We start from the raw sequence: 13978 nt of genomic DNA on the forward strand, positions 1-13978 counted from the left end.
CCAAATAAATAAGAGACATATCAAATGTATTAATAAGCTTTAGGCTTAATAACTGGGTAGATGTCCATTTATATTAGTCCTCTATACTAGTCTTGCTATTTCCCAGTTATGTTTCACAATTTGCTTGCCATATTGGTCCTGCCTAGACTGTTTTGGTACATCAGGACAATTCTTAATCACCACATCCTTTCTCCACCGTTATTTTAAAAGAAAATCCCAAACGTTCTATTTTTACCAATGAAGACTCAGGAACAAGACGCTGGGGTGAAAACTACTAGCTCAGAGAGGCAGAAAAAGCACCTAGCTGACCTTTCTACTCAGCTCGCCTCCCAATGGAAAAAATCCCAAAAGTCTCACTAGCTCAGCTGACAGCTCAGGAGGAAAACCCAAGGGCAGAGACTCCTTGCTTAAAGTGCAAAAAGCCAAAGGCCAAGTTGCTGAAGAGTTCAAAAGTTAAAGAGCTAAAAACCTAAAAGTCCCTTCTACTTTTACACACCGTCTTAAATACTGTTCAACTCAAAAACTCTCCTATTCCTTAATCCCTGTCATCTGGTGTCTTGTTCTGCCTCTTGATCTAGGGTTAATTTTATTAAATCCTGTGTGGATTAAAGGTGTTTTAGGGCTCAACTACACCAAACAAAAGACAGATTTTTTTTACTGTTCACAATCTCAGGGATCACAATGGGATCAAATGGCCTGTAACACTCTACCTCTTCTTCCTTTTTCTCTCCCCGACCCCCAAGACTTGGAAGAGAAGTCCCACCTATTCCTTTCCCAGCCAGTCATAGGTCAGCCAGCTTTTTTTATTAACCAATCAGAGATAATTAGGAAGCAAAGTTTACACAACACTGATCAGTGTTTGTGGCAAGGCCCTCTTCCGTACTGCAACCAGGTTGGGGGGAGCATGTAGAATTCAGCATTTGAATACACAGAGCACCAGACGAAGCCCCAGTAAGACTGTGACAAAAAGTTTTTATCTTGGAAAAAAAATAAAAGCCACGCCAAACCGAACCGAACCAAACAAAACAGTAAGCAAAACCAACTTGGGGAGGAAGAGATTTATTTAGCTTATAGGTTATATAGTCTATCATAAAGGGAAGCCAGAGGAAGAACGTAAGACAGGAGCCTAGAAACCGGAAATGAAGCAGAGGCAAGCTGTTCCACTCACAGCTGTTATTGTCTTGTTGGTGTTGGCATCTCCATTCACAAATGGCCTAGTAGCTTCTCTTCGGGAACTCCAACCCTGCCATGCGGTGCCAAGACTCAGCTTTTTTCCATGACCCCTCCAATCTTGCAGCCTTTGAACTGCCAAAACCTACCACATAGGAGACATTTATATATTAACAAGTTTGGCTCTAGATACAGCCTTGGCTCCCTTTCCCACAGCTTCTGTGCGCTCACCCTGAGGAACTATTTCCCAGAAGATCTCACTTCAGTGATGCTAGTCTCTTGTTGATCACAGCTGAGGTTTTTTTTTTTTTTCAAACCTGGAAAACCAGCATCTACTGTCTGAGTTAAGTAAAGGTTTCACTTCCCAGATGGTTAATTTAAATATATCACACAAACAGCCATGCCTGAATCTTTGAGGGGCTCCTAAACGTGGGAGTGAAGGAGGCCCTGAGTGTGTGAATTCCTGAGTGAACGTGTGTTGCTGGTCTGAGTTCTCATTGGAAGAAGGGAACACCCCAAACTGAGCCAGTTCCTCCAGGACAAACTCTGGGCTCTCTTTCCTGCTTTGTAAAGTTCTCTGTTTTTCTTTGCTACCAAAAGTAGACTTACTCAGTGCCACCTATTTCTTCTGCTGTTACCTAACTTTACCCAGTTTATTGACTAGGGAGTCTAGCAAATCACTTCTGCTAAACATCTGCTGTCTTCCAACCAGTCACTCAACACTAAAATTCTTTGCAAGAGACTGTCCAAATTTATTAATTTGCAGCTGAAGAGGTTCCCTAGACGCTCTAGTTTTTATATTTTCAGACTTTTCCCTTTATTGAAAATAGCTTTTTTCCCTCTCATAATATATCCTGATTACATTTCCCCCTCCCTCTACTCCGCACAGTTCCTCGCTAACTCCCTCCCATCCCAATCCGCCCACTGCCTGTTCCTCATTAGAAAACAAACAGGTTCCTAAGAGATAATAATAAAATATGATAAAACAAAAAACTAATACATAAAAATAGTACAAAACAAACAAAATTTAAAGCCCCAATATAACAGTAAGAGGCAAGGAACCTCGGATGATACCATGGAGTTTGTGTTCTGTTTACCATCTATTGCTGGCAGGCAGCCTACCCTTAAGAGAAGATGGTTTTTCTGGTGAGATTCCCTTGGAGAAAACTAAATTTTTATTTGCAAGCTGTGTAGTGGAAGTTTTTGTTTCTTTAAAAACTCAGTTATATAGCCGGGCATGATGGCACATGCCGTTAGTCCCAGCACTCAGGAGGCAGAGGCAGGCAAATCTCTGTGGGTTTGAAGCCAGCTTGGTCGCCAAGGAGAGTCCAGGACAGCCAGGGTTGTTACATAGAGAAACCCTGTCTCAAAAAATCAAAACTATACCAAACCAAATAAAAAAAACTCAGTTATGTAACATAAACATGTTTTTGTTTTAATCCCAAGTATGGAATATGGAGCTGCCTTGGTTTATGCACAGCCTTGTGCAGGGGCATGGTCTTTGCCAGCTGATAACACCTTCCTGCCAGCTGCAGATAGTTTAATTCTGAAAACTCTGAGAGGGTGTAAATAGCACAGTTCAGAGAGAGAAAAAGATGCGTCAAAGAGACAAGTGGAGAAGGAAGAAGGGTGCTTGTTCACTCTGCTGCTGCATTTGCTGTCTGCTAGTCTGCAGGTGAGCTGCACTCTTGGATAGCCTGACTATGAAGACTGCAATTGTCAGCCAGGCATGGTGGCTGTGCAGGCCTTTAATCCCAGCACTTGAGAGGGAGAGGCAGGCAGATTTCTGTGAGTTCGAGGCCAGCCTGGTCTACAAAGAGAGTACAGGATAGCCAGGGCTCTTTGTAACAGAGAAACCTTGTCACAAAAGAATAAAAAAAATAAAAAAATAAAAAAATAAAAAATTGGAATTGCCCCAAGGAACTAAGTATAAAGAAGTCTACGACCCCTTCCCCTGTAACCCGCTTTCTCTCCTACCAAGGGTATGTGTGTGGAGTGGAGGCGGGGGTTGAAAGGAAGGTAGAGGCATTAAGAAACCAAATAAGGGCTGGAGAGATGGCTCAGAGGTTAAGAGCACTGACTGCTCTTCCAAAGGTCCTGAGTTCAATTCCTAGCAACCACATGGTGGCTGACAACAACCTGTAAATGTGATCTGATGCCCTCTTCTGGCCTGCAGGTGTACATGCAAGCAGAACACTGTATACATAATAATAAATAAATCTTTAAAATAAAATAAAGTGGTAGAAAGACCCAACAAGTTGTTGTCCACTGGAGATAGCTTCTGGATTAGGAATGGGAACATGTGTCCACTTCTTCCTTGAGCTCTAGGACCTCATCAGATGCAGAGCTGTGCAGGCCCGTGCATGCTGCCCCAGTCTCTGGGAGTTCATCTGTGCACTAGCCCTGTAATGTCTAGAGGCCTTGATTCTCGGTGCTCTCCAGCCCCTCTGGCTCTTACACTCTTTCTGTCTCCTCCTCTGTAGGGCCCCCTGAGTCCCGAGGGGAGGGATTTGATGGAGATATCTCATTTAGGCTTGAGCATTCCAAGGTGTCTCATTCTTGGAGTAACAACCTGGTTGTAGGTCTCTGTATTTGTTCCCAACTGCTGCAGACCAACAATACAATTTGAAAAATGAGGTAAACTTATTTTTCAAAGCCTTAGTTATTTTAAAGGGATTTACAGATATGATCAAAAAGTGATCTTCTAGCTAAGCATGGGGCACACGTGTCATTCCAGCACTTGTATACCTTGGACAGGAAGACTTCAAGTGAGAGTCTGTATCAAAAGGGAGGACACGGAGAGATGGCTCAGAGGTTAAGACCACTGGCTGCTCTTTCAAAGGTCCTGAGTTCAATTCCCAGCAACCACATGGTGGCTCACAACCATATATAATGAGATCTGGTGTCCTCTTCTGGCATGCGGGCAGAATATTGCATAAATAATAATAAATAAGTCTTAAGACAACAACAAAAGTGATTCTCTAATATATATATACTGAAAGTTTCTTTAAAAGAAAAATTTAGGCTGGGTGTGGTGGGCACACCTTTAATCCCAGCACTCAGGAGGCAGAGGCAGGCGGATCTCTGTGAGTTCAAGGCCAGCCTGGTCTATAAAGCGAGTCCAGGACAGCCAAGGCTACACAGAGAGACTTTGTCTTGAAAAACCAAAAAAAGAAAAAAAAATTTAAAGTTGGGCGTGGTGGTGCCCGCCTTTAATCCCAGCACTGGGGAGGCAGAGGCAAGAGGATCACTGTGAGTTCAAGGCCAGTCTGATCTACAGAGTTAGTTGAGGACAGCCAAGGCTAACACAGAGAGATCCTGTCTCAAAAAACCAAAAAAAAAAAATTTAAAGTTGGGCGTGGTGGTGCCCGCCTTTAATCGTAGAACTGGGGAGGCAGAGGCAAGAGGATCACTGTGAGTTCAAGACCAGTCTGGTCTACAAAGTGAGTTGAGGACAGCCAAGGCTACACAGAGAAACCCTGTCTTGGAAAAAAGAAAGAAAGATAGAAAAAGAAAAATTTTAATTTCTTTCTCAGTACTGGAGACTGAACTTAGTGTCTTCTACCCGCTAGGCAAGCATTCTACAAGCCTGACTTCTGAATTATGGGGAGAAATAACCCAATATCAAGTACTGTTCAAACTTCTGAATGCTAGCATCCAAAACTACAGTATCATTTTTTTAACATAAAGTATTGATAGTATATAAGCAATCTGTATGGTTTACAGCTATCACCTACCAGAATAAAAGTAATTAAAAGAAACTAGTATTTACATATAAATATGGGAGGTTTATAAATGATACATAGGTAAATTTAGTTCTGATTGGTAAAGGCATGTTTCCTTTGTACTGGTTTATTTGTTTATTTATTGAGATAGCTCTATATATTTCATTTATTGATTGTGATATCACTATATAGCCCAGGCTGGTCCAGAACACATGGTCCTCCCAAATGGTGAGATTATAGGTGTTTGCCACCATGTCTAGCTTGGTTTTGTAGGCTTCCTTTTCTCTTAACTTAAAAATTTAAAAAAAAAAAAAAAAAAAAGAGCCTGGAGAGATGGCTCAGTGGTTAAGAGCACTGACTGCTCTTCCAGAGGTCCAGAGTTCAATTCCCAACAACAACATGGTGGCTCACAAATATCTAAATGTGATCTGATGTCGTCTTCTGGCCTGCAGATGTATATGCAGGCAGAGCACTGTATACATAATAATAGATAAATAAATCTTTTTTAAAAAAATTACGTGTCTATGTGGGCACCTATGTTGTAGGAGGAGGCAGGGTGAACATATATATATATATATATATATATATATATATATATATATATATATATATATATATATGCATGCACATGTGTAGAAGTCAGATGTCAACTTCCAGTGTCTTTAATCAGACCTTGTTTTATAAGACAGAGTCTGTCACTGCCCTGGAACTTGTAATTAGGCTTGGTTGGCCAGAAGCCCCAAGGCTGGTGGAATGGTTGTGGGTAAAGATGTATGTCACAGGATTGACAATCTGAGTTCAGAACAGTCTGAGTCTTTCTTACGTACTACTGTCGCCTAAGAGGCTCACTGCTGCAGGAATTTGTTTTGGTCTACAAATAAACCAAGATTTAAACCTCAAATAAAGTAGTCCCGGAAAGAGTTAAGCATCTTCGTTTAGAAAAAAGTTCTTTAATTCCAAGTTTTACCTGAGTCCTGTAATTTTATTTGCTAAATCTTGCAACCCTACAAAGACAAGGCCTTCCAAGCTCTTTACTACTTAAAACACTGAAAGCTCTCGGCAACTGTTAATATACTATGCTGTATGGCTTTAACCCAGTATTTCTAGGTTCCACATTTTTTTTTTTAAAGATGTATTTATTTTTTATTATTATGTAAACAGTGCTCTGCATGTACACTTGCAGGCCAGAAGAGGGCATCAGATCACATTATAGATGGTTGGGAGCCACCATGTGGTTGCTGGGAATTGAACTCAGGACCTCTGGAAGAGCAGCCAGTGCTCTTAACCCCTGAGCCATCTCTCCATCCCCAGGTTCTATATTCCTAAGCGACCTACCTCAAAACTAATAACAACAACCCGTGAGGCCTAAATAAATCATGCGCCCTGTGTTTTCTATCCTCCAGCGCTCACTAGATGGTAAAGAAACCCGGCAAGTGGCTCACAGCTCCTTAGCGACCTGAGGCTCGGCGCCTGCCATGCTTAGCTTTATTCAATCCGCCACACCTCGGAAACACAGGGAACAGCGCCTCCGAACTTTGAAGAAACGATGTCACCATCCTGGTAGGGCGTGCCCCGGCTTGGGCAACGAGAAGTGACGGAAAGCCTAATACAGCCGGCAGAAGAGCGCGTGACTCCGCCCAGTCACTTCCGGTTACGTCAGCCTACTGGTCCCACCCACTGCCTGCACTTTCAATAAAACGCCGGGATCTGGTATTTCTCTCTGGCACTTTTAGACTTCCTTCTCTCGTTGCCTTTAACTCACGCTGAATAAAAATGTCAAGGCGCTGGGATCTTGAGCCGGGCGACTATGACAAGAATGAGCGGGTAAGTGAATCTGGCGAAAGTGCGGGTCGGAAGCACCGCGCGATTTATGCTCACACCGCGGCAAATGCTCGCCGTCGACCGGAAGTCTCCGGTCTGAATGGGTCTTGGAGCCGGGAGCCGCGGCCGCTCCTCCCAGTGGGCTTAACACCGGCTGGCGACGACTCTGGCTCTCGGATCCCGTCGGCCGCCAGGTTCATGTGGAGGTTCCCAGGTCGCGCCGTGCTTCGTGGGGTCCGGTCGGTGGTGGAGCAGCACAGCCGGGCCGAGGCAGCGACCCGCGGGGCGGTTGGCGCCATGGAGCGCGCGGTGGTGCGCTGTGTGCCCTCGGAGCCCAAGCTCAGCCTGTCTTTTGCGTTGGCCGACGGCAGCCACAAGAACATGCAGCGCGACCAGAGCGAGCCCCTGGGCCGGGCCCTCAGCCGGATCGCCACCAACGCCCTCAAGGGCCACGCTAAGGTGGCGGCTGCCAAGAAGAGTAGGAAGAACCGAGCGCAGTCGAGCGGCGGCCCGGCCTGCGCGGCGACAGGACCGGACCCGGCGGCGTCCTGCGAGCCCGTGGTGAAGCTGTACTACCGAGAGGAGGCGGTGGCTGAGGACGTGCTCAACGTGGACGCCTGGCAGGACGGCGCGGTGCTGCAGATCGGCGATGTCAAGTACAAGGTGGAGCGCAACCCGCCTGCCTTCACCGAGCTGCAGTTGCCGCGCTACATCATGGCCGGCTTCCCGGTGTGCCCTAAGCTGAGCCTCGAGTTTGGCGATCCCGCCAGCTCCGTGTTCCGCTGGTACAAGGAAGTCAAACCCGGGGCGGCAGAACCTGGGGACGGCGGCCTCGCGGCCTCCTCCTCCTCCTCCTCCTCCTCCTCCTCTCGCTCTCTGCCGTCCTCGTCTTGGATCGAGACGGGCGTGGGCGAGCGCGTGTACACCCCGTGCAATGCGGACATCGGGCTGCGGCTCAAGCTTCGCTGCACGCCGGGCAATGGGCAGCGCTTCGGGCCAAGCCGCGAGGTGGAAAGCGTGTGCCCGGTGGAGGCCGGGCCCGGCACCTGCACTTTTGACCACCGGCATCTGTACACCAAGAAGGTGACGGACGACTCGTGCATCCGCACTGTCTCCTACAACATCCTGGCCGACACGTACGCCCAGACTGAGTTCTCTCGGACCGTCCTGTACCCGTACTGTGCCCCCTACGCCCTGGAGCTTGACTACCGCCAGAACCTTATCCAGAAGGAGCTCACGGCCTACAACGCAGACCTCATCTGTCTGCAGGAGGTGGACCGCGCCGTGTTCGTGGACAGCTTACAACCGGCTCTGGAGGCCTTCGGCCTGGACGGCGTGTTTCGAATCAAGCAGCACGAAGGCCTGGCCACCTTCTACCGGAAGTCGAAGTTCAGCCTCCTTAGTCAACACGACATTTCTTTTCAAGAAGCCCTGGAGTCGGATCCGCTACACAAAGAGCTACTAGAGAAACTGGCTTTGAGCCCTCAGGCGCTGGAGAAGGTGCTCCAGAGATCGTCCGTCCTTCAGGTCAAGTAGCTCTGTTTTCTTCATACTCGACCACTGTTAGGGGCCTTAGGAGGGGAGGGATGGTATTGGTACTGTTAGTCATTGAAACTACCTAGAGTGTAGTTTAGACGTAGACGTAGACTTAGAGTGTAGAGTGTAGACTTTCTTTACAGTCTAAGCTGGGCGTGGTGGTGCACGCCTTTAATCCCAGCACTTGGGGGGGTGGGGCAGAGGCAGGCGGATCTCTGTGAGTTAGAGGCCAGCCTGGTCTACAAATCGAGACTAGGACAGCCAAGGCTACACAGAGAAACCCTGTCTCAAAAAAACCAAAAAACAAAACAAAACAAAATCTATATGCTGCAGCCTGTTCCTTAATTCAGCACATATGAAGTAAGCACTCCTAGTTGGCTGTCCCACCGCAGGTTGCCTTGAACAAGATAGAAACATTCTTAGTGTTTACAATCCAGGTAGATACACACGAAAGTCAGTAATGATAGTAATATGTCAGGCACTATTTTAAAGCAGTTACAAGCGTTAAGTGTCTCATTTTGAGACCTCTTTCATAACTACTGTTACCTAGTATGTAAAGAAAAAAGTCAGTTTAAAAAAATCTGTTTACAGATATCCATTCTTGTTTGATAAGTGAGAAAATGTTCATAGGCTCTTAAGCGTATGAAGCCAGGACTCTTAGCCAGTTGACAATGCTAACATTATTATTATTTGGAGTGTGAACTGCTACATAGCTTAAAATTGTCTGAGTTATTTTTTGCTTCTTGTGTTTTGTTGATATTTTGGGACAGAGTCTCACTGTGTAATTGTGAGTGTCCTGGAACTGGATGTGTAGGCCAGCCTGTCCTTGAACTTACTGCAATTCATCTGCCTCTGCCTCCCTAGTGCTGGGATTAATTAAATGTGTGTGCCACCACACTTAGGCTTTTTTTTTTTCTAAGACATTTTCATTGTGTTCAGAGCTCTTAAGTAATGGGTTGTGTTCTGTGCACTTCTGTGTAAGTTCATTTATTTGAATATACAGTTATGACATTGGTGATATGGTTTCTTTGCCACTTAAACACTGAAAAGTGTCTTGCTCTGAGGCACAAGGCTGTAAACGCTAGACTGTTCAAACTTGCCTGACTCCAGGACATGTGTTTTTAAACTTGGAAGCAGTATCCAGTCCTAATAATCCAGTCAACTAAAATGTATTTTTTTCATAGTGGTTCTGTATATTGGATGATTATTAAATTGTTATAATTACTTATGTTAACATCCTTGAAAACTTGCAGTATCAGATTTTAAACTTGCTGTCTTTGTTTTCAAGGGACTGTGGAATAAAATAGCTAAGCTTACAATCTTAAGTACAAAACATTTTGGGAGAGTGGGGTGTTGTGGCCCCTGCCTTTAATCCCAGCACTTTGGAGGAAGAGACAGGTAGATTTCTATCAGTTTCAAGGCCAGTCTAGTTTACATAGTTGCAGGACAGCCAGGACTATACAATGAGAAACTGTCACAAACAACAAAACCAAAGCCAAAACAGTTTTCAGGAGACGGTAGATACCAACTGAAGGCTTGGTGTTTCCTATTACAGATTTCAGTTCTTCAATCTACGAAGGACTTTTCTAAGAAGATATGTGTTGCCAATACTCATCTCTACTGGCACCCAAAAGGTAAGTAGGCTTTATTTAGTTTTACAAGTGATGTAAACATTGTTTCTCTGCGCACCCACAATAAAGCTGTTTCTCCAGGCATGGCCCCCCCAGTCTCTCTCTCTCTCTCTCTCTCTCTCTCTCTCTCTCTCTCTCACACACACACACACACACACACACACACACACACACCTTGTGTCTATGTGGTTTGTTTCTTTTGTTTATTGTTTTCTGATAGTTTTGGAAAACATGTTGGCCTGGAACTTGAAATCCTCCTGCCGTAGCCTCCTCAGAGCTGAGGTTACAGGTGTGCACCACCACTCCATCCCTATTAGACACTTATCTTGAATGTCACTCAGATACTGTAGGTGATTATTTTAAGCTGCTAAAGCTGTTTTACAAAAATGTGTGTCTTGGAGCCCAGGAAGATGGCTCAGCTGGTAAAGGTGCTTGCCACCAAGCCTGATGACCTGCGTTCAGTCCCAGGGACCCATATGGTGAGAGAGAGTGAACGCAGATCTCCACACATGCTACCTGTCATACACACACACCAAATGTAAAAGTATGTGCTTGTGTATATGTGTGTTAAATTCATTCAGGTATCATGATTTGTGAGTGCCCCTGCCCCAGGGTTTCCAGAAGTACTTACACTAATTTTGTTTGTTTGTAGGTGGATACATTCGTCTTATTCAAATGGCAATATCCTTGGCTCACATTAGACATGTTTCATGTGATCTGTATCCTGACATACCAGTTATATTTTGTGGAGACTTTAATAGTACACCGTCCTCAGGAATGTATCATTTTGTCATCGATGGCAACATTACAGAGGATCATGAAGACTGGGCTTCCAATGGAGAAGAGGAAAAATGCAACATGTCTCTCAAACACTTCTTCAAACTGAAAAGTGCTTGTGGTGAACCTGCCTACACAAATTACGTTGGTGGCTTTCACGGATGTCTAGATTACATTTTCATTGACTTCAGGGCTTTAGAGGTGGAGCAGGTGATCCCATTGCCCAGTCATGAGGAAGTTACCACCCACCAGGCCTTACCTAGTGTTTCTCATCCTTCTGATCACATAGCACTGGTATGTGATTTAAAGTGGAAATAGACTTTGCTACATTGTATGAACAGGAAGCTAGTTACTTTCCAGAAAATTTAATATGAAACAAAGCTTAGATAAAACCTTCAGTGAACACATCTAGACACTAAACCGTATGGTCATTCCCTACTAGATCTGTTCCACATGGCTCTGTTATAGAACCAGTTCATAATGTTTGCAGCATATAATATCTTTATCCTCTTTTTAATTTCCTACGTTTGAAGGAAAACATTTATGACTAGCAAAAAGGAAATTGGATTATTGTGTACATTTTATAAGTTTTTTTAACCTGGTAATTAAGATTTTTAAGTACTATTTGAATAATCTCATAATTTTCTTTCATAATGCATTTTACATTGAATTATGTTCATTTAATTGGGGGAGGAAGGGACATGCAGGTAAAAGGTGGGGGAGACTTCAGAGACACATGGAATACATTAGTCTATCACTACCTCAATTTGGTTAGGATTTATTATAATTTTGGAGCTTTTCACAAAAGATTAAAATATACCATTACCCATTTTTATAGCTTCTTCATTTTTCAGTTAGCAAGGTATTCTCCTTCTCTTCTCACTTTTTTTTCAGTGAACAAATGATGGTACAAATGCACATAATTTGTATGCTCATTTGAATAGTAGGAGGCAAGCATAACAGAGTACTCAAAGGGAGCAGCAACATAACTGGACCCCCTTGGCTACACTCTCACTCATGATACTTATAAGCACATAGGGTACTTGACCATGATATGAAAGAACACAGCACAATCATTTTATGAAAAACTTCTGATGGGGACTTCAGAATGCAGAAGAACCATTGAGCATTTCTATGCTGGAACTGTTTTCAAACCTTTTTTATCAATAGGAAGAACACAAGCAAGCATGGTGCTTTATAGCTGTGTCCTAGTTCTTGGGAGTCTGAGGCAGAACTGCTCCGAGTTCAAGGCCAGCTTGGGCTATATCGATAGGAAAAAAGGGGGTTGGGGATAGTGGGCTTTTGCCAATATCTGAAACAAACTTTTTATAAATGTAAGTGTTATAGTTTGAGTAACAAAACAGTGCCACATAATTTATATATAAAGAAAAAATTTAAAGTGAATTAAACATTTTAAGATGAGAAATGTTGTATTGATTAGTATCATTTAGATAACTTTTACTAAATTTGTTGTTGCCATACCTTCCTGGCAATGCTTTAACTATTGCTTTTTGATGGTCAGGATGTAACATAGCTTCCTGCAGTTAATTTCTGGCTTACGTAGCAAAGGCTTCTCACCTCAAGAGGCCTAGTTTTCCAGTCTTGAAGCCCTTAATTCAAAATTTTTAATCTCTAAGCCCAGTGCCATAAGAACTTTCCTCTTTTGAAAATGTGATTTCACCCCCTTTTTCTTCTAATTTACTTTGTGTTTTCTTATTCTACTATCAGATACCCTGAAGCTAGTAAGTCTGAGAATATAAGCATTTCATCTGCACTTTACATTGAACCTTTATTTGGATTATTTATAGGGTAATCATTTTCTTGGGATCTTATTTTTTTTTTTTTAAGCTGATGAAAAATTGATGTTACCAAATTGTGCCTTCCTAAATATAGTAGTGGGATATGTGTTTATTTCTCCTCCTGAGGATCAAATTCAGGGCCACCGAGTCACACTCCCTGCCATATGCATGCCATTTTTGAGAGCATTTCAGTGGCAGTTTATACAGTCAGAACTAGTTCTGGGGATCGAACCCAGAATGCTGAGCCTGTGCTACATCAAAGCTGTAATCCTTTTCTTTTCAAAACTTGGTTTTGTTTTGCTTTCAAATAAGCATATTGACAAGCTTACATGAAATCTTAAGGAATTAACAGTAATTTACTCAGCAAGAAAAGTCAACATTTTGAGAAAAAAAAAATGTTTGTACTGTGAGATTATTCATATCCACAAAAAATGGTGGGATTGAACTATGTGGTATACCAAATATCCCACATCCTAAATCCTTAAATTTGCTATTTGTGGGTTAAATGGTATCATCAAATGATATACAGATATTTCAGGATATTCAGATAATGAAGTATAAAAATCTGACTGGAGCATGCAGGTGTTAGGATGACTGGAGTACAAAAATAGCACTATACAAACTATAAATACATATCAAAAATTATTGTACTTACAAGTTAGGACAAGCTGGTTAATCAGAAGTGTCTAAAGCTATCTTTGTGATTGAATTTTTCTATTACTTTTACATTTTTAAAAGTGCATTTAACTGTAATTATTAGAAGTCTAGCAACTTTGTGGTAAACCACATCTTATGTCACAAATTCTTGTTGGAGGAAAAGTAGATATTTTAGAGCATGTTATTCTGTTAGAATCAACTCTTACAGCAGTTGTCCTGATAACATTAATAGTGTATAATCCATTAGCAAGATCATCTTGACTACAGTATCTGTTCTTTAATATTCTGAATACTAAATCAGTATTGAAATTTCCAAAACTTGTAGTGGGTGAAGACTTTGAGGATAAGGTGTGCTTTCGTCAGAGTGGGCTGGCTTCATACTGGAGACAAGTCTTTGAGGGATGTAAGGCTAAAGGACACTACTTGTGGGAAGAGCACCTGGCGAGAAACTGACTTTTCCTTTTTAAAGATTTATTTATTATGTATACAGTGCTGTACCTGCATGTTTGTCTGAATGACAGGTCATCAGATCACATTATAGATGGTTGTGACCCACCATGTGGTTGCTGGGAATTGAACTTAGGACCTCTGGAAGAGCAGCCAGTGCTCTTAACCTCTGAGCCATCTCTCCAGCCCCGAAAAACTGACTTTTTAAGATTATGTTCTCTAACTATGAGATTGAGGCAAAGGTTCTCTATAAACTAACCTAAGGCAAATCTAAAATCTCTAGTGTAACAGAATCTAAGTTTGTAGCATTCACCATTAAGCTCAGTAGGGAAATCCTCTGAAATATGGCCAGCACCAATCTTCTAAACGCTATTCAGAGCCTGAAAATCCTTTGCTCAGTGTACTAGTTGTACAA

The 13978-nt window shown here is 43.0% G+C and overlaps 1 protein-coding gene across 1 annotated transcript; it reads left to right on the forward strand.

The window, feature by feature from the left end:
- Positions 1-6537: 6537 nt before the first annotated feature.
- PDE12 (phosphodiesterase 12) lies at positions 6538-11489 on the forward strand. Its single transcript, XM_084793953.1, has 3 exons — positions 6538-8243; positions 9808-9886; positions 10536-11489. Exons 1-3 carry the CDS (start codon positions 6669-6671, stop codon positions 10976-10978), a joined length of 2097 nt encoding a protein of 698 aa, XP_084650079.1. The 5' UTR covers positions 6538-6668; the 3' UTR covers positions 10979-11489.
- The last annotated feature ends 2489 nt before the right edge of the window (positions 11490-13978 follow it).

This window comes from Acomys minous, assembly GCF_964271855.1.
Source record: "Acomys minous genome assembly, chromosome: 9".
In the NCBI taxonomy this organism is placed as follows: Eukaryota; Metazoa; Chordata; class Mammalia; order Rodentia; family Muridae; genus Acomys; species Acomys minous.

What these genes read in the sequence shown, in the direction of transcription:
- PDE12 (XM_084793953.1), top strand. Translation starts at nt 6,669, where the DNA reads ATGTCAAGGCGCTGGGATCTTGAGCCGGGCGACTATGACAAGAATGAG. An exon ending in AGAGATCGTCCGTCCTTCAG is followed by an intron (nt 8,244 to 9,807) that starts GTCAAGTAGCTC and finishes TTCCTATTACAG; the next exon opens with ATTTCAGTTCTTCAATCTAC. An exon ending in TCTCTACTGGCACCCAAAAG is followed by an intron (nt 9,887 to 10,535) that starts GTAAGTAGGCTT and finishes GTTTGTTTGTAG; the next exon opens with GTGGATACATTCGTCTTATT.